This window comes from Bradysia coprophila, unplaced genomic scaffold (assembly GCF_014529535.1).
Source record: "Bradysia coprophila strain Holo2 unplaced genomic scaffold, BU_Bcop_v1 contig_297, whole genome shotgun sequence".
NCBI classification, from domain to species: Eukaryota; Metazoa; Arthropoda; class Insecta; order Diptera; family Sciaridae; genus Bradysia; species Bradysia coprophila.
In genome coordinates, this window is record NW_023503555.1 from 5,154,326 (window position 1) to 5,179,641 (window position 25,316).

The 25,316-nt window shown below is 35.5% G+C and overlaps 3 protein-coding genes across 5 annotated transcripts in view; all 3 read right to left on the minus strand.

Moving 5' to 3' along the window:
* Window positions 1-547: 547 nt before the first annotated feature.
* Window positions 548-1,786, minus strand: LOC119078426. Of its 2 annotated transcripts, none has more exons than XM_037185935.1 (2): window positions 1,634-1,786; window positions 548-1,541 (listed from the first exon to the last, which is right to left on the minus strand). In XM_037185935.1, the coding sequence occupies exon 2, from the start codon at window positions 1,514-1,516 to the stop codon at window positions 623-625; it is 894 nt and encodes a 297-aa protein (XP_037041830.1). In that variant the 5' UTR covers window positions 1,517-1,541; window positions 1,634-1,786; the 3' UTR covers window positions 548-622. The 2 variants fall into 2 exon arrangements, with proteins under 2 accessions (XP_037041830.1, XP_037041831.1); XM_037185936.1 differs by having other exon boundaries at window positions 1,607-1,739.
* Window positions 1,787-3,698: 1,912 nt separating this feature from the next.
* LOC119078428 (neuronal acetylcholine receptor subunit alpha-6-like) lies at window positions 3,699-4,928 on the minus strand. The gene is made up of 6 exons (XM_037185940.1): window positions 4,777-4,928; window positions 4,554-4,714; window positions 4,441-4,485; window positions 4,273-4,376; window positions 4,014-4,218; window positions 3,699-3,948 (listed from the first exon to the last, which is right to left on the minus strand). Exons 1-6 carry the CDS (start codon window positions 4,826-4,828, stop codon window positions 3,778-3,780), a joined length of 738 nt encoding a protein of 245 aa, XP_037041835.1. The 5' UTR covers window positions 4,829-4,928; the 3' UTR covers window positions 3,699-3,777.
* Window positions 4,929-19,473: 14,545 nt separating this feature from the next.
* Window positions 19,474-25,316, minus strand: part of LOC119078429 (D(3) dopamine receptor) — a 110,681-nt gene continuing 104,838 nt past the window's right edge. For both annotated transcript variants that reach the window (XM_037185942.1, XM_037185941.1), the window contains exons 5-6: window positions 24,895-25,142; window positions 19,474-20,045 (exon numbers count right to left, since the gene is read on the minus strand). In XM_037185942.1, coding sequence (XP_037041837.1) covers window positions 19,789-20,045; window positions 24,895-25,142 — 505 coding nt within the window. In that variant the 3' untranslated portion in view covers window positions 19,474-19,788. The remainder of the gene's footprint in view (window positions 20,046-24,894; window positions 25,143-25,316) is intronic.

Here is a 25,316-nt window from a genome sequence, read left to right on the forward strand (position 1 = left end):
ACTGTAAAAAGAGTGGGGATAAAATTTCATACAAAAAGTAATCTATTTGGCAGTTGTCATTAATAGCACTTTTGCTTGAAGTGCGTTGGTTATAACCAAAACAAAAATCTTGATCAACATAAGTAAGAAACAAAACACATTTCGGCTTCGGCTCGTATTAGTCTTTAATTTCATTAAATGAATTAGTTCACGATATTGGAGAATATTGTTTAGAACTTTTTATTTGATAAGTGTGAGGGTTGCAATCCGAGCCGAAGGCAAGGGCTGCAATCACACAAGGCAAAAAAACAGTTCTAAGCAATTACGTAAGTTATTTTACTCACTGCACCCCCGGAAAATGAGCTTGAGCTCATCTCAATGAAGTTATGACTCATTTCCTGAGGGTGCAGTGAGTAAAATTATGTAATTATGCGCCGTCGATGCGTTACAATATTTTGGAACGACTTCAAATTTAAGTGTTTGAATGGGTTTCGAATATAATCTGGGAAAGGGTTAGAAATAGAGGGAAAAATCTAGAAAGTGGACCCACTTCTCAGAAACACGGAAATACTCTTCTGCATAGCCAATAAGTTTAATAAATCTTTTGTGACATAATTTTTCCGAATTAATTCGTTAAAACCTTTCATTCGAATGGTTCACCAATAAATGGTCCAGGCGTGGCGTCATACCGTATCCAGATCGATGACATTGTCTCAGTTTTAACAACGAGATTTCCGCTACTATCCACTTCAACCGTTTGCACTTCTGTAATTAAACGTTTGACTGCAGTTTCTTCTTCCATGGACTCGGGATCACCGCCCTTCTTAGTCGACGTGATATGACACGCTTTCCAGGCTCCGTCTGTTTTCGTTAAAGTTGTTCGAAGAAGATTGACCACTTTCGCATGCAACGAATACTTATCTGCCTCTATCATCGTAATTTTAGCAGTGGTTGTGCGAGGAAGATCCAGCACGACATTTTTCTCCTCCAAATTCGTTAATTTCCAATCTCCTTCGATTCCAGTAAATGTAGCTGATGCTCTACTGGTAACTTTCGGTATTTCCGTCTGCTTGGTACAAGTGGCTGACCCCGAACTGTGGAACGAAACCACCGGGAAGATCGATTTGAAAGTCGACGCAGGCACATTGAAGGCTAGACCAAGACGTGCATCATTTACATCAACGTACACCTTTAGTCTGTCCCCTTCGAAAACTGCAAGAATTCCAATCGTATCGCCTTGTTTAGGTTTCGGACCAAAGCTACCAACTAGAAGACCACTGCAGTTGCTCAAATTTCCCAGATAATTGATCGCCTGGCAAGCGTATCCCTGTTTGAAGTAATCTTTCGACGTAAGTCCAACACCGGCTCCACTTTCTAATGTCGGAAAGTGGATTTTCCAGTAATGTTCTCCTGATGATACACCATCACCATCTTGCCACATAGCGTTGAAAACATTGTCCACTCCTTCGTTATCGACATAGGTGACAACGTCTCCATTTATTGCAAATCCGTCCGAACCATCGGTTATCCAAGCCATTATTGTTTTGCTTATCGAACTCGACCTAGATATGAAAATATGTTGTGTTAGGAACAACGAACAGTTTTTACGATTGGGATAATTTGAGACTTTTATGACTGCACTTTGATGACTCACTACAATTTTCACGAATTATTTCCGTTGAAGGGCAGTTTTCGATGGGTAACTTTTCACCGTTTTGTAAAATAGTCAGATGAAAAATATCACAACAACAAAAGCAAATTCCGATGACATCGACTCACACCATAGCACTGCTCCTAGCATTAACGTAGAAAATATTTGGAGGCTGATGAAATCAAAACGGGCTCTGCATTTCTCCCGTTACGACATGAGTCATGTTTTCCTTGGTTGAGTTTAAACACGCAATACATACAATTGCATACGTATAACACATACACACATAAATAATTTTAGGCTTTTTAAGGTGTCTGAGGAGTGATAATGCTATCAGCAATGCTATGGCCACACTCTAAAACTTTATTCCGCTTAAATAGAAGCTTAACGAATGAAAAACAGATGGCGACATGTATGCAACTTTAAAAGAGTGGCTTCACGATTATGATTTGAAAAATTAGCTTTCTTCTGTACATACCTGTTACAGGCTCAAATTGTGATAGAAATGATTGTCGTTACTCACAATATCATAATACAGCGGATAAACTATGCATATATCTATCAACTGCAACAGCTAGCTGCTTACACTTAGCAACAGGAAGATAAGCACACTGTGCTTAGCACAGCAGTAAACAAACTTTACAATGTTGACCAGTTGATGCAAAATCAGCTGTTGCTATGTGCATACCAAAATAATTTACTACCTGTAATAGAATTATACTCCGTAGGTGACGTTTAGTAGCGCTGATGCTAATCTGTATACAAAAATGACAGTGTCAACATCTTATTTGGTCAATACTTTATGCTTATGTTTGAGCAACGCACCGCATGCAAAAGTGCTTCGATTGACACCTGACAAATAGAGTGCTATTTTGTATGAAATTTTATCCTTACTCTTTTTACAGTGTAAAATTTTGTATGGAGCACTGTCAAGTTTCAGTACCCTATTTAGAGTACCACTTTTGCTTGAAGTGCGTTAGTTTGAGGGTTATGATAGTATTTACAGAATTGAAGATAAAAGTTAAAAATTAGAGTACAAAAATCACTCTACGTCCGTACCGCAGGGTTGTAACATCCATTTCCAAACTCGCGATAGCATTGGTAAGTCACGTTTTCGTGTGTTTACTGACGACATCGGAAGAAAACTCACACGAAAATTTTACTTTTTCACTTTGTATCCCTACACTGCCAACTGTTACACTGTCTACTTTAGAGAAACATTTTCGAGAAAATCAAGAAGAAAACTCGACAGAATCGACAGATTTTCTCGAAATTTTTTTTCAATTTTCTTTAATTGAGAGAATTCAGAAAATTTGAATGGCTTTCTCGAACTTTCTTGATTTCGAGAAAATTAACGAAAAAAAATCAAGGAAAATTGACGAAATCAAGAAAAATTTCTCATTGTTAGGTATACCTTGTCTTGTACATTACTATCCATACGCCACAACAAAAAATTTCCCAGCAAGACAGTACGGTACTTTGTTGTCTTGCGACCAGAAAATGCGAAAAACCAGTTTTGAGCAAGACAGTAATTACGCATTTACCGGCCGCAAGACAAAACATTACGTTGTATCACGACAGAGTAAAGTTAACTCCTACCTGGTTTATTTTACTCTGCCGTGGTTGTATACGAGATGCGTCAATACATTTTTGTACTCATTCCCTCAAAATTCTTTTTTAAAGGCGCGTCTACGACGTGTATCTTTAAGACTTTGCACAAACGGGTTAATGCTATTTTTCCGAACTACTTACTAGCTAACAAACTACACAATGTGCTGACAAAACTCGCCTGCAATTTTATATGAAAATGGATTTTTGAAACACTTTGTGCTCTTGTGCCATACATTTTAAAATGAAACTCACCTCGCTGTCTCGCTGTTTCATTTCTTAATAACATCTCAATTCCATACTTGCGTCACAAGTAGCTATTTCAGAACAATTGTGTCAGCGGAAATGTAAGGGCCTTTTTGATGACCTTAAGCTCCGTTGTTGAGGTTGGGTCGGTAATAATTGTACGCTGTAAAAACGCTGACCCGACACAGAAAACCGATATTTAAACGCCAGTGCGTGCTTTCTGATATACTGCTAAACTATTACTTTTATTAGGTCATTTAAATGGAACTATTACGATTGTCGTTTTTGACGGTTCAAGCCCTCTCGCATACATTTCTGTTAATCTTCCGTTTGAATGACAAATTGTAATTCAAATTGGTGTACGGCTCCTTGCAGCACGGATAGTAGGTATCCTTGCGAGTGGCTGTGTTTTTGGTAATCTCCCACTTATTGCCCATGTAAACGCTGATATCAGCCTTTGGTTTCTGGAAAAAGATTTCATTTTAACATTCTTTGCCAAAACCTTCACGTCCAAAATTTTGGAACCTACCCCATCCAATTCGAGGTTCATGGACAAACCGTCATAAACCCAGGAGCCAAACTTCAATTTACAACTTTGCTCGCCGAGCGGATGTTCTTCCAGTGTCATGTTACAGTAGGCGCTGATGCGACACGGTGGTACCCACAATGCCATTCCTTGTGCATAGATCAATGCCATTGTGTTCGTACAGGTCATCATCTCACCAGGATTTGCACTGTGGGTAGAAGAGGTTTATAGAATGGAAAGATAAAAGGCAGACAAAGTGAACCTGTTGTATAGGGTGATATCTGGCTTCCAAATTTCATCTGATCCAATGCGAAGAGCTTCTACACCAGTCTCACTGTCCCACTTTAGACGATCGTCCGTCCACATCTACGAAAATTATTTAACGAAAAAAATTATTTCGATGATTCGGAAGCAGCTTCATCAATCAAACCATTTTCAACCAGATGTCTGCTTCCAGAGTTTGCTTTTCTTCATCCTTAAAGGGAAGACAGTTTTATTTTTGGTGTGTCGTCGGTACAACTATGAATGTTGAAATTAACCTACCACATCGAGGTTGGTAATTGTTAATCCGAATTTCACGTTTGGGTTGTCTGGTATGTTGAGCTTGTCATAGTCAGCAAATATTGACTTACGAATTTCAGCTCTCATTTTAGCAGTGCCACCGGTCATTGGTGGAAATTCCGTTACAGCTTCGTTATTTCCATCTAAAAATCAGAAGCCTCCAGAAAATAGCGTACTCGTTGAGGGAAATAATGAAAATTCTTACACGAAAATGGAACAAACACTGCCAATACGCAGAAATAAAAAATTTGCCTCATGATTGGGTGTATGTCTGTCTCGGGTATTAAAGCTCAACTGAAACCACAAACTGTACGAACCGATGAGGTAAACTGTACATTGTGTTGAGCCTTTTATAGAACAGGGGGAAATTAACGAATTAAAGTTCATATTCAAATAAATTCGCTGTAACTGCTGCGCATAATGGAAATATTCCAATGAACCAAAACATAGGACAATTTGTCGGATCGGTTGAATAAGAGTTCTTAAATTGATAAGGTCATTTCAATTCGAATGGATTATAGTTCCACACGTCGTTTTTACCCATCCATTTCGTTTGGTACAACGCGTCTCCGCAACATATAACTTTGTTAATATTCATAAATCAAATGAAATTAAAATAAAATTTCATATGCTCCTCGTTGAGATCAAATTAGTCCACATGTTGTTGTGTATGATTGAGTGAAATTGTACACTTCTCTTAGTGCAAATTTGTTAAAGCAGAGAGATCATTGGTTGAAGAGATCGGTTCCAAAGAACGACTCTTACAAATACAGAATATAAGCAATTTGGGCATTATTTTGGAATGTATCAGTGACTATTTTTGTGAAAACATTTTGAATTTTCCTTAATTTTCCCAAAAAAATATTAAAAAATATGGGAAAATGTTGTCCCTGATTCACTGCCTTCCATAGCCTGGCCGATTGTTTTTACCGTTTGGAAAACCTATTTGGATAAGGTTAGAAGTTCACTCTGTGCCTCTGAAGAGTCTTTTTATATTTCATTTACAACAGGACCTGGCTCCTTCACTGCATATTTTCCTCAACAAAAACGCACAATGTTTCTCTACTTTTATCTTAATTTAATAAAAGTTTTCGATCTTTGTCCACGTCAAATAAAAATATGAACAAAAAACATAAGAAAAATAACGCATGACCAGAAAACGGCTCTGCCAATGATCAGCCTTGACCCTTTCTAATCGGATCTTCTCCAATTCGACGATTTGGCTCAGGAATCCTAAGTTCAGTTTCATAACAAATTAGTATACGATGTCATGACGGATTGTTTCAAAAATGGTCCTAGAAATGTACTGGTCCCTAATAGGGAAGAAGCGTTGCACTTCAAGCAAAAGTGATCATAGCCTCTACCAAATAGAGTACCACAGCAAAATTTTTTGTGAAAGTGGTATTATCTTGTAAGGACGATTACCTATCCGGAAAGTACGTTTGATCTCTATAGAACCATTTTCAAAAGAATCCCTGAATAAAATGGTTTTTTAAAAACATCGTTACCGTATGTGCTTGCTGCTTGTAAATTTAGCGAAGTTATCATTTCATCGGTAGCAGTTTGACCGTGGTTGACAGATGTCTCATTAACAGATGCCCCATCTAAAATAGCGAACGAAAACAAATGATCTCGACACATTTCAAAAATCTTTATCGCACAAAACTTTTCGTTCGGTTATTTTGTTATGGTTTAACACTTTGAAGATTTTTAGCACATTGTTGCATGATTCAATATTACAATAGGCGACAATCTGACTTTTTTTAGCACCTTTAAATGAAATTCCTCGTTGTTTGAGTCCAAGCTTCAGCGTTTGGATGGTCCAATTTTTTTGCTCCATCTTGCCGCGGTGTAATTATATAAATGGCACAAACAATCTTTCAGGGCGACCAGTTAGAGCGAGGGGGAAACATACTCGGGTAAATGATTAAACACCCTCGAAGGAATTGACCGATCATCCGGTAATTATTAGGAATTGAAGGAAATAATAGAAATTGAAGGAATTACAAGGAATTGACTGGAAATACGAGAGCTTCAACGTAAATGAAAGGAAATATTGATAAGTATGATGAAGCGAATGCAAAAAAAAACTTGATTCAAGGGAAACCCAACGGCATTCGTTCGTTTCCTTTAAATTTGAAGAAAATCTGAGGAAATTATCGAAATAAAGAAAAATGTTTCTAAAAAGTAGACAATGAATTGGATAGTAACAGAAAATATCGTGTAAATATTAGAAATTAATAGGAATTATAGGAATTAAAGTGTAAATCCGCCAAAACGGAATTAATCTGGTAATTAGGAATTAATCCGGTAATTGTAGGAATTGTAAGGAATTAGACATTGATTTGCCACCCTTTTGGCTAGTGGTTTTCCCCTCGAGTTAGAGTAGAGAAAACTGATTTAAAATGCGTATATTACTGTCGGTCGCGTATTGATAACACAAAAATACTCTCGTTTCAACTCTGGCCACATTGGTTTTTAATTCAAAATTTTAACAAAATTTACCCGAGTGGTCAAGCCTTGACCCATGGCACTCTTTTTTTAAAGATTATTTTGTGATTTTTTGTGGAATTATAATTGAAATTAGGGTTTCAATTTGATAGACGGGAATGTTCACAAGAAGAAAAATTCACGAATCAATCGCATTTTAGACACAGATACTCAATAATATCTGAGTGTCTTGCAGTCTTCTGCAGTAACCTTCAACCTTCCACCACAAGCGGACATGAAAGTTTTGCAATCGACGCAATCTGGCAAATCTGAAAGAGAACTTTAATAATTGACCTTCGGTTTGCTCTGGCGGCGAGTACTGATAGATCAAGTGGTTAGAGCATCGCACAGATATCTTCCATGTTCTGAGCCATTGTTCGAAAATAACAAAAAGAATCTTTCAGCCGAAGGCCTGAAATTTGGATGAATTTCAAAAGGTTATATATCGCACTTGGCGAATGTTTTTCTTTAGGTTAATGGATGCCCAATGGATCAGACATCAAAAACAGCATAATTCATGTAAGGTAAAGTATCGCGGTTCGACATGTCAAAAACGGTTCCTTTTCCGACACTTCGTGTTGAGTGTCTTTAGTATGTGAAAAAAGGAATCAAAACCAAATAATTTAGTGGAAAATCTAATTTTTCTAATTAATTTAAATGTTTTTCGAAGTGAGTCAGTAAAATCTAATCAAAATTGAATGTGTTTTCATATTTTAAATAGCCGAAAATGTTGACACAAGAAACAGTGACTTTTTCGCATGAATTTTCGTGATTTTTGGCTGAAGATTGTTCAACAACTAATTAACATAAGAGCTTTGGAATCACATTACTAGCATTAATAATGTTTATTTTTATGAATTTAATCTAAAGCAAGTGTAGAAAGTGATTATTTATGTGAAATTATGTGTAGGAAATATGGTTCGCGGTTCGACACGGAAAAAATCGCGGTTCACAGTGTTGTGACTCAACTTCCACGATTTTATGGGGACAGATTAGTTTCGTTGCATTATAATACAGTCAAAGGCAGTCAATTTTCAGCATAAATTTGCTTCAGCTGTTTTTAAGCTGATCCACACATACAATCAAAACTGGTTTTCCTTGTGCATACGACGGTTGTGATTGTTTGTATGGATCAGCTGAAAAACAGCTGAGGCTAATTTATGCTGAAAATTGACTGCCTTTGACTGTAGTCGATATTAGTGAAATTGTTGGTACTGAACAGTTTAATCAAGGAAGATTTGGTTTGTGGCAAAATTCATCGAAATTTGATATTCTTTGAACTTTGCATGAAAAGCCGATTTTTGATGAAAATAAGCAATTTTAGTGAGTTTTCAGCTTATAAAACGCCATAGCAAGTGTTTTTGAGCCCAAACTAAGTGATAACAAGCATTTTTAATACCAATTTGTGATTTTCATATTTTGTTTTTAAACCTCTAACTACATGACGTGTCGAGCCGCGATTTTTGCCATACTGTCGAACCGCGATCCAAAATGTCGAAGCCGGAATTCTATTGAAACCTTAATAATTAACTGAAATTAACATTAAAATTAACATAATTAGGCTAGTTTCGTAGAAAATTAATTGTTCCCATAGTCTAAAACCATTTCCGCATACATATCTTCCAAGAAACGGAAACAATCGAGTTGAAACTCAGATTTTCAAAATTCTTGTCGAACCGCGATACTTTACCTTATTTTTCTAAAATAATATTTTGCTTTCGAGTGAAGGAACACTGTTCACTTTGTACACACAAAAAGTATCCTGAACCTGTCACTTCTTTGAAAAGTGAGGTATCATTGTAAAGCTAAGTCAAGCCTCTATCATCCACTGATCTAAAGATAAACATCCGCCAGGTGCGAGATATCACCATCTCAAATTCGTTGAAATTTACGGCCTTCGGCTGAAACATTCTTTTCGTTTTTTTTCGAACAATGATTCAGAATGTGTAAGATATCTGTACTTGAAACTTATCTCCTGGACAATGCCTAACCAATGCAGTGCCGGACTGGCTCCAAAAAGCCCTTCGGGGAAAAGTTCAAAAAGCTTAACTTTTCGGGGGACCATTTCCAATGGATTACTTCCACCACATCGAAATGTTTTAATATACTTTTCGACCTGTCAGGTCAAAATGGTGAAAAGCACGACTTTAGAAGGGAGTCAACCGGGTGAATTTTAAGATTAAGTTGCGATATTATTTGGACGTGCCCAACAATTCATAGCTCTTCGAACTCGTAGTGATTCCAAAAACAATAATTTAGAATAATTTTTGTCAGAAATCTTTTACATCATTTGTTTTGAACATGCTTTTTGCTATATAAAATCTTATTAGTCAGAGCTATTGTCGTTTATTATTGCTGTCGTGGTCGATAACAGACGACAGCCGTAAATTATAGAGAGAAACCATTGCTAGAAGAAAGTTGGTTTGGTAATTTACTTGCCACCACAACTTTAAATTCTACGCGATCTTTCGCCACCTAATGTTAAAAAGACCATTGTTCGGCCCGATCTTCATTTCGTACGTACGTAATGAACTAACGCTGTACTCATAAAAGAAATCTGTTGAACAAAAGATTCACGTTAGGTGACGTGGCTAGTAAGGTTGGCATTAGATCTTTTAACACCGCAACAAAGTAATAAATTCACAAAAAAAAAACAGCAAAGCACGAAAAAAGGATATCGCGAGTAGTATTCTCAGTATTAAAGTCGTTCCATTTCTCAGTGTTTTTATTTCACATTAATATCAAAACAATGGCTCATTGGGTTACCGACATGTCGCCCGGATTTACAGTTGCAGGTGCTCTGGTGACACACGTGCAAAATCCACGAGAAACCCAACCTTGCCATGCTATGTGGCAAGATGATGATGATGGTGTTTCATCAGGCAGACATTATTGGAAAGTCCATTTCGCTACATTAGAAGGAGAAGCTGGTGTCGGAGTTACGTCAAAGGATCACTTCAAGCAAGGATACGAGTGCCAAGTCGTCCAGTATTTGACCGGAGATTTAGGCAACGGCAGTCGCAGTGAACGTCTAGTTCATGAATTCGGTCCGAGACCCAAGGAAGGCGATGACATTGGAATACTGGCAGTCTTTGAGGACGGGAGACTGAAGGTTTGCTTCGAGGTAAATGGAGTAAGTCTTGGACAGGCCTTCACTCTGACCGACACAACATTTAAGTCAATTTTTCCGATTGTTACGTTTTACAATTCGGGATCGGCTACTTGTACCAAGCTGACAGAAATACCAGATATTACTCTCCGAGCTCCGACTACATTTACTGGAATCGAAGGAGATTGGAAGTTAATGGAGTTGACGATAAATAATGTTCCGGTTGACATTTCACGAAGAACTTCTTGTAAAATTAAGAGCTCGGAATTGGACTCTGAAAAGGATAAATATACATGGAGTGTCAAAGTGGCCATAACATATCGAACAACTTTAAGCAAACGAAATGGATTTTGGAAATCAATTAACGGTATCATTTCAAAAAAAAGTACAACGGAACCCGATGAAGATTCCGTAAGACTCGAAAATATGCTCAAACCTCTAATGCAAGCAGTTAGTGAAGTTGAGACCCGTGCTAATGACCATCTATCCATCAGATCGGCCACAACGTCTTCATTGTGGATACGGTTTGACCCCACACCTGGACCGTTCCTTGGCGATCCATTCGGAAGGTAATAGAAGTTCATTCGCAATAATTTATGTCACCACGAAATCATTAAATTTACGGCCCGCTTTTTCTATACAATATTTTCAATAATTTTTTCAATTTTCCGATTTTTGTCGAGATTTTCAACTTTTTTGTTTTACTGATTGTTTAGCAAAATATGGTCAAGATCCGATGAAATAAATTTTAGTTTGTAATTGTCATTGTTTTAGTATGAACGGTAATAGATATCTACATTCCAAATGTGGTATGACTGACCAAAGCTATCCAAAAAAATGAACGACTCCATTTAATGAGCTTTTACGCAATGCTTACTCGTTGCTAGAAATTATCGCAAAATGGATAGCGGTCACCAATTCCTTCGAACATTTTTTTTAAACGTTCCAATGTCGAATGCGATAGGGACCACCACTTATATTCAAAAATATTCGATAAGCAAGATCAGTCTACAGCCACATTTTTTTAAAACTGCCTCTCACAGACGAGTGAGATTATCGAGCTAATCTATAAGACCTAGAGGCCGGATACACAACGCAAAGTCTCTGCTCATAAGGACCTGGTTTGAAATCTATTCAAAGTTTTCACATTGTCTTTAACAGGAGAAATGTTTGTTTCGATCCCGAACCATCGCAAAACCCCTCACATGCATTGCTAGAACGATGCTGCACTTATTGAACTTACTCATATGTGACTATATCGTATGGGACGTATTCGAATGGAACTAAATCGTATGGGACGAAATCTTATGGGACTAAATCGTTTGAGACTAATAGGACTAAACGAACTAAAAGAAGTACAGTACCTCTCGATATATTAAACCATTAAATCGATCTTGTCTTCATTTGTCTTTTCGACAGGGCTTATTGGGAATATTAATTCTGAGAAATACTGATAAACTTTCGATATTTTTTTCGGTGTTTTTTTTATTTTTTATTTTTTGGAATCTTTAGAATTCCCAACAATAAGCTCTGCTTCTCGGTGAATAACAGACACCAATATGTTTCATTTGAATGCTTTTATTATTGCCATTTAAAATTTACAATCATAGTCTTACAGAATATTACAATGATAGAGATTTATAGTAGGTTGTCCTAGTCTTTGTTAACATTTTTTCTTTTCTTTTTTTTAATTATTTTAGTTTTTATTTACACAAATTTTTAAATTTCAATTTAATATGAGATCAACAAACAACACGTTTTAAGGATAATCATTTCCAATCTGTAATTATATCTACTTTGCCCGTTGTAAAGGCTATATATATCGTCTATAAAGCTAAAACACAATTAAGGAAATATCACAATGAAGTTGTAGAAATGGAAAATTCATTTTCGTTTTTTTGCTTAGAAGGTGGAAATAGAAAAATATTTCTGTTCTCTTGTATATTAAAGTTTTTGAAAAAGTCGTACAGCACTTATTATTTTTATAGTTTATTTCAATTTGTAGGCGACGATAAAATAATTTGTTGTGCGGTTACAAGGATAACATACAATTTAACAAAAGTTCTATATCATCGGGGTCAGATCAACAGGGTTTTCATGAACGTGTCTTTTACTTTTTGCCTCCGTTTTTAACTGAAATGTTCCCAAAAATTCTATGTGGTAATTTTAAGGAGATGAACTTGTCGGCGGAAAATTGGAGTAAAAGGTAGGTCTTACAGCTGTTTCGCGAAGGACAAGCATTAAAACAACTGCTGCAACCTTCATTTTCCACGTCCACCTACTTCGGGATTGCAGATAAAACCTAGACAATGATTTGCATATTCAGTTGACTCTGTGCGCTCTCGGAGAGGATTCTATAACAACTCTCACCATTAAAGCTTTTACATAAGTTTACGGAACGACGTAATGCTTCCGAAAAAAAAAATCGGTTCACATCAGGTCGGTAGTCGGTTTAGGATTTAGCATAGTATTCTGGCTTGCAAACGTTTATATAGAAAAGTTCGGAATCTACTATCATCGAAGTGGACTCCGCGTTTCTTTCGCACAGACAGGATGCATGTATTTATAAAAATTGGATAAAAATTATCAACTGACAAACGCAGTGTTCACTTTAGGTTAATCGAGCTCGGCTTGTAACAAAAAAATAATGAAAGCTGGTATCAAGAAATCTCGCGCTGAGCAAGATTCCTTAAATCTTCGTAGTTTTAGAAATTTTTGCGAACTCGATCTATAGTACTACTCACCCGGGTGCGGATAGAAATCTTAATTTAACGAATTTTTACGACTTAAATTTTAGAACCTATGACTTCGTAAAGATTTGATAGGTTCTAGGTTAATAGTAAGCGATATTGGAATAAAGTAATAATCATTTCTACAGGAAATAATTGTATCTTATAATAGTTGTTCAGAGAGTCTGTCTCGATCTATCGTTTTGTCATAAGGAAGAAGGTGCTCGGTTCAAATCTAGGGATTTTATACTTTTACGAACAGTAGCACAAAGACGTTTTATTTTATTTTATCTTTTTACGAATCCGAATCCTATGAAGTGGATATGAAATGAAAGCGGTTCGATTTTGCTGATGTTTTTCTCGTATGAACTGTAAAGTTACTGTGCTTTGTTCGGTCCTACCAAATTCACCTTTTGAAGACTGTAACTTTGAGACGTTTAGTTTGACCTTATGAAATTTATCCTTATTTACGAACTGTAACATAAAAGTTTTTGCTTCTATCTTATTGAAGTTATCTTTTTATATCTTTCTCGTTCATCAAAGGCCTATTTTCCTGGTACCTACAATAATACAGTCACTATTCGCACCTATGTCTAATTTTCACCTTCTCGGAAAACACTCTAGATCGAGTTCGCACCTATTTCCAATTCTCAGTTTCTCTGAAAAACACCCTACATCAACATCACAACTGAAAAATGTATGTGTTCGAAACTGCTACCTTAGAGTAGGAATCTCCGCGCGATATTCCTTTCTTCACTATTTAAACGAAGTGATTTCACGCTCTTTGGGCACGAGATTCCTATCAGCCCAGCTCGAGTTTTAGTATAATGGCAGACCGTTCACCTCTTGTTTCAATGTAAATTTTGTTTTTGTTTGTTTAATTTTAGTATTTCTTGTTTCGATTATTTTCATTTGCACAACATTAACAATTTATTCTAAATTAATTAATTTATTTTAACATTCATTATATTAACACGACGATATCCAATTGTTTAATTTCTTATTTTTCTTTTTTATTTAATTTAGAAAAGTCTACGTCTTAAATATTCCTTTGTCGGAGAAAGGACATCAATGTACAATTTTGTTTCTTTTTTTTTGTTTTAAATATTTCTTCCTCAATTTTTTTCTTCATATTTCTTATGGAGACAAAATAAAAAAAGAGAAAAGTTTTCGTTTCGGATTTTAAAACGAAGATTTATGAAAATTCGTTCAAGTTTTATTTTATTTTTACATTTTCTTGTATTGTTCTGAAGTGGTTTTTTTTCAGTTCACCCTTAGGTACGGAAAGGTATACGTTTTGTTTATGTAGATGCCACAAATCCTATTTATTGCATGCGTATTAGAATATTATAGAATGTGGGAAAATATGATTCTCTCTGTTTTGTATATATTCGTTTTGGGTGTCAACTTGGCTAAAAAGAACGAAAGAAAAGATGAAAATGTAACACGAAAAGCTTATAATTTCAACTTAAAAAGTTTATTATTTGGGACTTGCATTAAATGAAAAATTTAATTTACTTTTTCCCATTCATTCATCTTTGTTGCGACAACAATTCCCATTCAATTTTTGCTATACTGTGGGAAGATATTTATTTAGGTCGGCAGAAATAAGGTGAAATGAAATACTGCGGATAGTGGACCCCGCGTATAAATTTTAAATCAAAATGAAGTAAATAATTCGACTGAAAACAAGGATTATTTTTGGGGAAAATATATTTTGACGAAAGTTTTCTGTTGCTGAAATGACTGCACAGCAGGGCCTATTTTCGATAACTTAAATTCTCTAAATTATCAAAAAATTCTCTAAATTCTCGAAAAATTATCGAAATTCTCTAATATTAAACTCGATAATTTTGATAATTTTTTGATAATTTAAAGAATTTAAATTATCGAAAATAGGCCCTGCTACACAGTAAACAGGGAAGAGTGGTTCATTTTTCGAAATTCAAATTAATAATGGATCTATACATGAGGTGCAGCTGGCTTTATAGAATGAGTACAATGAGTACAATCGCAGATTCGATTTTTAAAGACAACCTATTCGAATTCAAACTTGGTGCTTGACAATCTTACTCAACTGAAACAAATGGTGATTTGTAAATAGTTTCCGCTCACTTCCCAAAATCTACGAAGAAAGAAATATGGACCTAAATTTAACTCTTTTAGAGATTTTAACAGTACTCGACCGAACATTTTTTGGAATTATTAAATCCTCCAGGAATTACTTTCATTACACTTCGAACTGGAACTAATCTTTTAGATGTGTCGACATCTATTCACTGCCCGATTAAATTTTTTAATTTAATTCTGAAATCAACAGCTCTAGAATGGTTCTATATTTGAATTAAAATTTAATTATAATTAATTTTAATTGGGATTAACTGAGCGTGTTTTTGCCGAATTCCAAACCCCGCCTATAGGGTAGCAAGCCCTAAATGGGATTTTGTCTGGTGCTAATTATATCTCCGCCTAAAGTTAGACTCAGCTATTTGTACACAGAATTCATGGCAAATGGTTCGCGTTACTCATGTCATTCTGTAACTGTACAGTTCGTTGAGGGCATCAAACACCAAACACACCAACTATCGAGATTATGAAGCGTAGGTATCCTATACAGAATTTGCCCTCACCGGGATATTGAACCAGAGATTTCTTGGTGGAGGGCTAGTATATGCTACCACTGAGCCAATCCGTTTCCTCATAATACTTATACTCTTCATACTACTGATCTGCTCTTTCCAGTGCAGTACTCAAATTTTTACCCATTTTTTCAACTGCTTATATCTCAGTGTAGATGAATTCTCAGACTTAAAAAAGACCGTATGGCCCGAAAGTCGATTTGATTCAACTTCTAATGACACCCCAGACCCCACACGACCTCTTACATTTCATGCGCTAGAATTTCGATTAAATCCCGCTTAGATAGCGACGGGTCAAGAGGTTTTTTTGAAATTGTTTTTGGCTTCTAGGGACCAATACCTTTGTAGGCATATACTGTACTTTTGTTGTCGCAACGTTGTCATGGAGGAGGCATGACGATTGAATAAACTAATTAAAATTTTAGAATTTACTTTCTCTTTGTCAAATCCCTAACTATACATAGGCACTGGTTTTTGACTTCTTTTTTTTGTTTTTAAATATTTTGCTTTGTAATTATTTTTATTTAAATATTTTTTACCATTTTTGCGTTAAATTTATTTATTTATTTATCGTTAAATATATACTTTATGCAGAATCACAGACTTTAAGAAAGAAACTACTCCGAAGACACATTTATTTGATATAATTATTTGGTTGGGCTTTGTTTTTCCGTTTAATTGTTTTTTTTGTTTTAAAACTTTTTCTGATTTATAATTAACACATTTTCATATGCCGTAAATTAAAGTAGCTTTTTCTTTGACTAGTTACTAAATATACTAAAATATTACTAAAATACTCCAGTTAAACATTTATAAAATTTTTGTTTTAAGTATCAGCAAATTTTGTCAATATGTACACTACGGCAGCTTTTCGTTAAAAATAAAAGATTAACTTCAAGAGCCACTATCTGCTTACTTGTAAAACTTTCGCATTACTATGATGTTCTGGTCAAGTTTAAGTAGACTTACGGAAATTTTCTATCTCAATAACATTTTGTCTTGAAAACCTCGGTGGATTCAATAAAGATCGAAAACGAAGAAGTGAAAATCAGAACGAAACTTTAACTCTGTAGAAATACAAAATCCCAGTCAATAAGCTCATAAGCTCTTTAAACTGTTCATGTGTTATAATTTAATGGAAATAGCTTTGAATTACTGTGTACTATGAGTAACTACGTGGGCAGTATTTATTACGAGAAAAGCTGTCACATACGGCTATTCATCTGTTATCGATCCGATAACGACGACAAAAATAATAGCAAGCTCTGGGTAGTATGGTCATTTAAACAGTAAAATGGATGTTAAAAAAATTGAAGTACAAGATTTGAAATAGACCCGATAATAAAACAGGTCATATGCTTGTTGTCTGTAACAGGTTAGGAGACCAAATTTTCTTGAATTTTCCCACATTTTCCTAGGCTTTCCCATATTTTCCTGAAATTTTCCAAAAAATATTTTTTAGGAAAATTTGCAAAAAATTGAGGAAAATTCGGGACATGTGGGAAACTTACACAAAAATAGTCCCTAAATTAAAATCATGAAAAACTTCCTCCTCAAACTCAACAGACTACCAACATCTCAAACTCTCTCTTTTCATAAGAAAAAGTTAACTGGCGTTGTTTTCTTCTTTGCTCAGAGTAGATGGACCAATTTTGTATGTTGTAAATGTGTGGTGTATCATTTATCTGCACACAATCATCGCTTATAATCAGTACATTTCGCTCAGCGTACTCATTACAGATGTTAATTTGAATAAATGTTTGGTGAAGATGAATTATTAAAGACCACGAACAGCAACAGAATTGGTGAATTTACTTCATAACATATGGAATGAGAACTGAGTAAATATAAAGTTTTATTGCTCATTTGATGGCTGTATGTATACGAACAAAACAAACGCTTCCCTTCCACACGCCGTAAAGTGTACGGGTTATAATATGGTTTTTGAGATCCACATATGCAATGCACACAACCATTCACATTTTAATTCTTTGAAATTAATAAATTTCCACATGATGACACCTAAACTTGGAACCTATAAAATAGCCGTAAAGTTGGAATGGGAAATCGTAAAAACTGCGTATAAACTGCCAGCATAGGTATACGTACAACGGAAGACTGAAAACTTTTTCGGTGAATTTATACTGTTCGGGATGTTGCTGTTTATGATGCTACTATATAATGATAACCACATAGCCGAACATACTTTTTTTTTAATGGATTCAGATCCTTACTAATGCGATTCTGTTGTCCTTTTGTAAACCACTGGAATGAAATTAATTTTACGAAAATCCTTTTACCTTTTAAGTGCCTTACCATCTTTTTTTTTATTCACACATTAGCAAATGTCCTATATATGTGTGTGGTTGGCTGTGGTGTACCTCTATTTTACTGCAGTGGGTGGTTACCGCACTGTTTGTGCAGATAAAATTCCTTGAAAGGCTTTGCCATACCTTATTTATGAAATCAAATTTGTGACACAGAAATTATACTTTCGTCACCGTCTATGCGACCTTATCATATCTGCTTTGAACATGTTTTTATCTAGCGATCACAATAATTGCTAATCGCTAGGCGTAGAGAGAAACCTGATGGGTAAAATCTAATTCAATACTTTCGCAAGTAAGTCAAGTGAACATACACTTTTGTAAGACTTGGTTTGAACAACTTTCAAATTTTATTTAAATTGAAAAACTTACTCAATAATAGCGTTACATCAGCGCAAAAACTTCGTGAAAAGTAACTTTTGATCCATCCGCCATAATCGATTCTAGCGTTAACTTTAGTCAACCCACAATGTCAGCATGTGGAATCGAGAGCAATTGTGTATTGTGTAACCCGGTAGAAGTATACAAGCAGAGACGAGCGATGGTAAGGCATAATTCGTGTACAATGAATCTTGTTATTTTGAGGAAATTTCACAAAGCGTTTGAGTTTGGAATTGGTTTTTCCTTTGACTTGAGCGGCAAATTTGCTAATTCGACAAGTAAATTAATTGGAAATTTCATAACTTATATCCGCACAATAAAGAGTTGAAGCTGTTCGGCGTAAAATTAAAATTTTGTTTATCAACACAATGTACTTTCGAATCAAACTAACTACAAAAGTTACAGGTTGATGCTGTTCGCGCTCGAGTGCTAATTCAATCGCAGCGCTCGGAATTCGGGTAAATTATCAGGTCAGCAGAAATAAAGTCGGATGGCGTTCTGAAAGGCTGCCATTAACGACGTCAATGACATGGTTTTTAGTCCGTGTCGGTATAAGTGGCTTTTCGCTGAATATATGTCTCGGTCACCGAAAAGACCTATGTGGACATTGTACACGTTTTTTGAAACCTTCATAAGCCAAACATACCTATGTGACTTGAGTTTTGATTCTTCTATAGCTACGAACCATTTCATCTATGATTCGCTAGACTTGCACGTGAGCAAATTGGTATAAACAGACTTCCCTGAATCAAACAAACTTCTATTTACATTTCATTTTTCTTATAATTCGCTAATGTGACTTATACCGTTTCTGCATTTAACTATTCTATATGAAGCAAAGACCACGTCAAATGGTATCGAGGAATTTCGCGCCTGCGTCTTATTTGAAGAAATTTTAGGCATTCATACATGCCCGTTTCTTCTTCTAGTCAATAACAGCAACTAGGAATCGCCGATAGCCTCGGATTGTTTAGGTGCCACAATGCGATACACTACAAAGTCGGAATAGCAAAGTTGACGTTTTCGTGTTAGTGGTGTATGTGATATAATTGTTCAATGAATTTTGGGTCATAATTACTCTGGGTAGTCTACCTCTATGGTCGGAATACACAATTACTATACAGCAATTTAAAGTTCTCTTGGATTTCTAATAGAAATTTTCTATGCAAAAAGTGAATGACTGATTGTAAATTGAACGTGGCACTTCTATTGACGACAACAATACTTTCAATTTAGCTAAATGAGAATTTCCAATTTCCATAATTTATTTCCAATATTAATCAGCAGTGAGAGCAAGGACGTTTCTATACAAATTTTTCATAAAAAGTAGAGTCAGTTATGATAATCGATTTGCTTAGTCCGTCTCGTGCCCCACTTTCAAGCAAATTATTTGCTCATAAATTTCCATTGATTAATCATCTCAAGAATCGTCCGCAGAATTTCAATTACAAAAATTTTGTCTGATACTTGTTACAATGCATAACATACTAGACCGTTAACTTAACACACGAACCGCCAAATGAAACGAAAAATCCGCCAAAGTCAATACAAATTCATGGATGATGCCGGTGGTCGATACTGTTGCGGTCGAGCTTTAATGTACCTGGGATTGAACGGGCCAAGTGCGGCTTCATTTGTTGATGATGGTGGTGGTGGTGCCGTTGGAACCCGTAATCGTACGCGAATAAATCGTTGAACAGCAGCCAAACGCAAAAATGGAGCGCATGATGATGATTGTCTGAGTGTATTGTGATTTAATATCCAATAGAGAATTGGATTCAGGAACGAATGAGCGTAACCTGAAATGGATACAATGAGATACAAAAAAACGGATTTAGATAGTGAAACTAGTTCCAAGTGCTTCTCGGGAATTATTGCAAAATTATTGAAAATAAATATTCCGTTCCTTTGCTATATAAAACCAATTTTCCGCTATCTCAGTATTTAGTCCAGTCCCTCGCGTCAATCTGATTGCTTTAGATTTTCGAATTTTTCTTTATGTCTTGCGATGTGAGCATGAAAAACTGTGGAACAATTTTTTCTTCTAGAAAATCGCCTTTCCGACCGAAGAAAACCGACTAAATTTAAAGTCAAATATCTCCTGCACTCATGAACGAGACAATATTTTTCGAAAATTCTTTTTGTGCTTGGAAAGTACCATTAAATACTAATATTTCGTGGAACAATTCCTTTTCTTGTGAAACAAAGTGGCGTCGGTGTAGGATTTTCTTTAAAAAGTGACCCAGAAAATTCCTAAAATTTGAGGTTACCGTCGATTCTAAACCCATTTCATTAAACTAGGCCCCATCTTTTGGATGGGTCAGATCCCTTGACTGATTGACTACTTTTCTCAAGAAGATTTTTGTAATCCGAGCAAAAAAAATCACTCTAAAAGTACATAAAAGTATACCAGGGTATGCGTACCCTACTTTCGATACAAAATACGTATATGAGAAATTCCAGCACTTGACCATATACTGGTTCATACGTATTTTCAGCACTTAAGAGGCATCGATGATTTGCTGAAAAGTATACATTTGGGTGATTTTTAAATACCGTCTCTTGGTAATCTATTTCCACCAGATTCATTTTTCAAGTATGTACAACCGCAATAACGACCACGAATATGTCAGCTTTCAACATAAAATAGATTTGGTTGTAGCAATTTGACCAACCCTGAGAAAACTGGGCAGTTTATGAAAATTTCGTTACACTGATCACTTTTTTCAGAACTGGTCAAGTGACTACAACCAAATCTACTTTCTGTTGAAAGCTAATACATTCGTGGTCGTTATTGCGGTCGTGTGTTTTGAAAAAAGGATTCTGATGAAAAGATACCATCAAAAAGGCAGCACGAGATACGCAAATGTAGGATACAATTTTAGCTAAGCATCGATGTCTCTTAAGTTCTATTGTCTTCTAGCAGACCCTGGAAAGAGGCGAATTTCTTGCTTATATATTGAATATTCACACTCGTCCAAACTTTAATTTTTTTCTTATCATCGATATAAAGATATTACACACACAAAATTTTGGAATAAATCCTAGAATATTACTCCAGTATATTCCATTAACGAGCTTAACCCAAAAATATCTTTCTTAGGAGGATAATTGTCTTTTGTGGACCATTAAAAATTACTCAACTAATAACACGATAATATGATGATACAAAAATTCTTTTAGGAATATCTCTGAGATCCCCCACTGTCATAGCCCAACTTTGAACTTATCCTCGGGAATGGAATTCCCCGTCGAATAAAAACAGTTTTTGAAATTCGTTGAGGATTACGTCAAGTTATTGTGTTATCTAGGAACGAGACAAAAATTCTTTTGGGAATATCTCTAAGATCACCAGCCCGTTACGACCCATCTTCGAACGTAGCCTTAGTAATTTTATTCCCTGTCAAATAAAAAAAAGTTTTTGGAAATCTGTCGAAAACTACACGATAATTATCAAAGGACGAGACAAAAATTCTTTTGGGAACAGGACCTATTTTTGGGAAATTGAATTTTCCAAATTTCCTCAAATTTGCCAAAATTTGCTAGAATTTGCTAATATTTTCCAAAATTTGCTAGGATTTGGTATCAAAAAATTTGGCAAATTCTAGAAAATTTTGGAAAATATTAGCAAATTCTAGCAAATTTTGGCAAATTTGAGGAAATTTGGAAAATTCAATTTCCCAAAAATAGGCCCTGTTTGGGAATATCTCTAAGAACACCCGACCATAATAGCCCATGTTCGAACTTAACCTCATTAATTCAATTCCCCGTCGATTAAAAAAAAGTTTTTGGAAATCCGTTGAAAGCTACTCGAGTTATCGTGGAATCAAGCGACCAGACAAAAATTCTTTTGAGAATATCTCTTAGATCACCCGACCGTAATAGCCCATCTTCGAACTTAACCTCATTAATTCAATTCCCCGTCTATTAAAAAAAAGTTTTTGGAAATCCGTTGAAAATTACTCAAGTTATCGTATTATCAACGAATCATCAAAGTGTGACAAACATTTTCTGTATTTAAGGTTTTTGGTCATACATTCATGCATTTTCAATCATAGTAGTGATCATTGTGTGACAAACATTTTAGGGTGTTTATCATCCATAAGACCCATGACTTTCAGTCAAGGGAATGAGCATATTTTGGAAAGCTGCCTGGCGGACTTTGAGTTATTTGCCTGGATGATGCCATTTAGGCCAGAAATTGTACGGTTCGTAGAAGTGAGATCTTCCAAAAATTTTTACCGCGATCCCTGAGCCAAATAGTGACATGTAATTAGTATTTATGGAACAACTTTGAAAATTAATCTGTCAACAACTTTTTAGAAATGAGTCCTAGTCACAGATATGTCTCGGGATGCTCCTTATAACACCAAAAGTTGTTAATCGTATTTAAACTAAAATACTTTTAATTTGATGCAGAAACAACGCCCAAAATGTCTACGAGCTCTTTTCCAGTTCATTTACTCTTTCCTGGATTAATGTCGTTCTTGAAGAAATATGAAGTCAGTTTCTAACGCTCCTAACTACTGATCTTATTGGTGGGTCCATCAACTTTTAGTCCTAGATTTTCCTAAGAAAGAAAATCCAGTTTGCCATGCTTAATAACTCGCTATAAACAAAAAATTCGAAAAACCTAAAACGAGCGGATTTACATTTTCTGACACAACAGACTGGACTAATTATAATGTTGCACTGGTAAGAGAATCACATTTACATTTTCCTTTAATACCATAATGCTAATAGGAAAACATTTAGAGCTATTTTACCATTTTCCTCACGTTTACATTATATTTTGCAGATGTGCACCGCGGCTTACGAACAGTTCATCATTTCAAAATTCAATTCTAGCGAACAAAATGTAAGCCACACACAATATTTATGTACGTACATAGTAATGGCTATACGATGTAGTATTTACATCCAAATATTTTGCTCTAGCAAAAACGTGAAGAAAATATGCCATCTGGAAAAATTGTAACCTTTTACCCTGTTAATCTCGTCGACTCAAAATTCCAAAAATAGAGATATTAATCGGCATGTAACCGTACTGCATATTATGCATCGCATAGTAATAATTTCAATATTCTTTCTACTTTGAATTGTGTGAGACCATACAACGACATAGTAAATATAAACGGGCAGGGGTGCTCGATTTGACGAGTGGACTTTAATTGATAAGTAAGACTTTGGGAAGAGAGAGCAAATGTGTACTACTCATTTCAGTGACATTTGTGACATTTGATTTTGTCCTTGTGAATGTCTCAGTCAGTTTCCTCAGGGCTAATCTTTAGGAATTTTAAATCTAAAATGTCTCTAAACTTCAGAATTTTAAGATTCAGAAATAAGCCCTGGCTTACATAGTTGACAAACCATATTAGTGTTGAAATGCCGCAGGAAGTATGACACATAAAATTCGAATTTGTATTGAGGTCTGTCATGTCCAATGTCCATCGATATAGAAGTACCTACAATATAGGTTTGTTCCAAGTAACTGTAAACACGAACTTTGACAACCCGAAGAACGACAATTTCATCCATAGCAACGTCGCTTACGTGATATTTCATACAAATCGACCAACGTCGCCTACGCGATTTACACAGAGGTATTATTGAGGTTATGGTTATATGGATGAAATTTGACAATTCATATGGCCTTGGAACAAACCTATAGGTCCTATGTGTGAAATGTAGTCATGCCTGACCCTTTAGAAATTTTACGTGTCTGCCAAGGACTTTTTTTTTATTTTTCGTCTTCCAAATGTGGCAGTAATACCAATAGCACCACAAAAAACATTTTTGGTCTTTATTAGTGTAGCGGTAGCCTTAAGAGATGACAGGGCTTTTAAAACGTGACCTCATGAGAGACTGATGTGCCCGTGAGCTTTCGGTCTGTAGAGCTTAAAGTTCAGTAAAGTACCAATAAGTTGGAGATTTCACGGCTACGTCCTTACAAATGATTAAACAATGAATCAGTTTTTCGTTATGCTGTTCATGATTCGTGTGTTATTTTGGAAAGAATTATCTCTAATTCATAATATAAGCCACGGATAAATGGAAGAAAAATTATTTCTTTCAAATTCTAAAATGTTTTGAACACACACTCCCCACATATACTTCGATCACTTTCCAGAAAAGATTTCCGTTCCAAATGAACCACGTAACTGTAGCTATATGTTCAAATCAACTAAAGCCGTGCCGGTTGATATCAAAACTCAAACTACATAAACGTAGCAATATATCTGCTTCCAGAAAAATATAGAGACAGCAAGGATTTCGAGTCTGCTATAAACTTTGAATAATAAAAAGGGTGTACCGCTACGTGCTTATATTCCAAATTACATGCCTCAGTCTCTTACGCATATTATATCCATTCGTAGTGCTTGCCAGATATATCAGTTCCAGCATTTAAGAACGGTACTCAACCTGTCTTTTGACCTTTACCGTTATTGACATCAAAATGTGCTAGCAGCATCCTACAAATTTCTTACTTTATATGTGAATTAGTTATATTTTTCGCAATTTTTTCCTTCTCTCTCCCTTATTCCGCACATAACAAACTAAAATTGTGTTATCTAATGATGTGTGGGTGGGATGGGATCGGGGTGTATATATATGTGTATTTCTCTCTACGTCTCTCTTTGCACTTACCTAGCAGCAAACTGAACTCGGATACAACCTTAGGACATACATTTGCCGAGCCCAATTCGAAACATAAATAACAGATGACATGAGGTGACCAACAGCACACAAAAATCAACGCCGCAGCAACTAACATATTTGCTAGACGTCTACGTGATCGTAATGTTGATGTCTGTGGCAATGGTAATTCGGATGATGGAATGCGGTCTTCCTTGATTTTTTTCGATGATTGGAAATTCCGTTCTCGTTGTATGGATCTATGAAAATTCAAATATTTCTTTTTTATATTAAAGAAACCATTTTTATTGCTGTTACAAATAGGCGATAAATCGGAAGAATCGAGAGGAAACGTACTAGATATATGACGGTCAGGGTGTCCTAAGTCTAGTGATTGTTTGTTTGGTAAAATGGCAGAAAGAAAATTTTGTTTC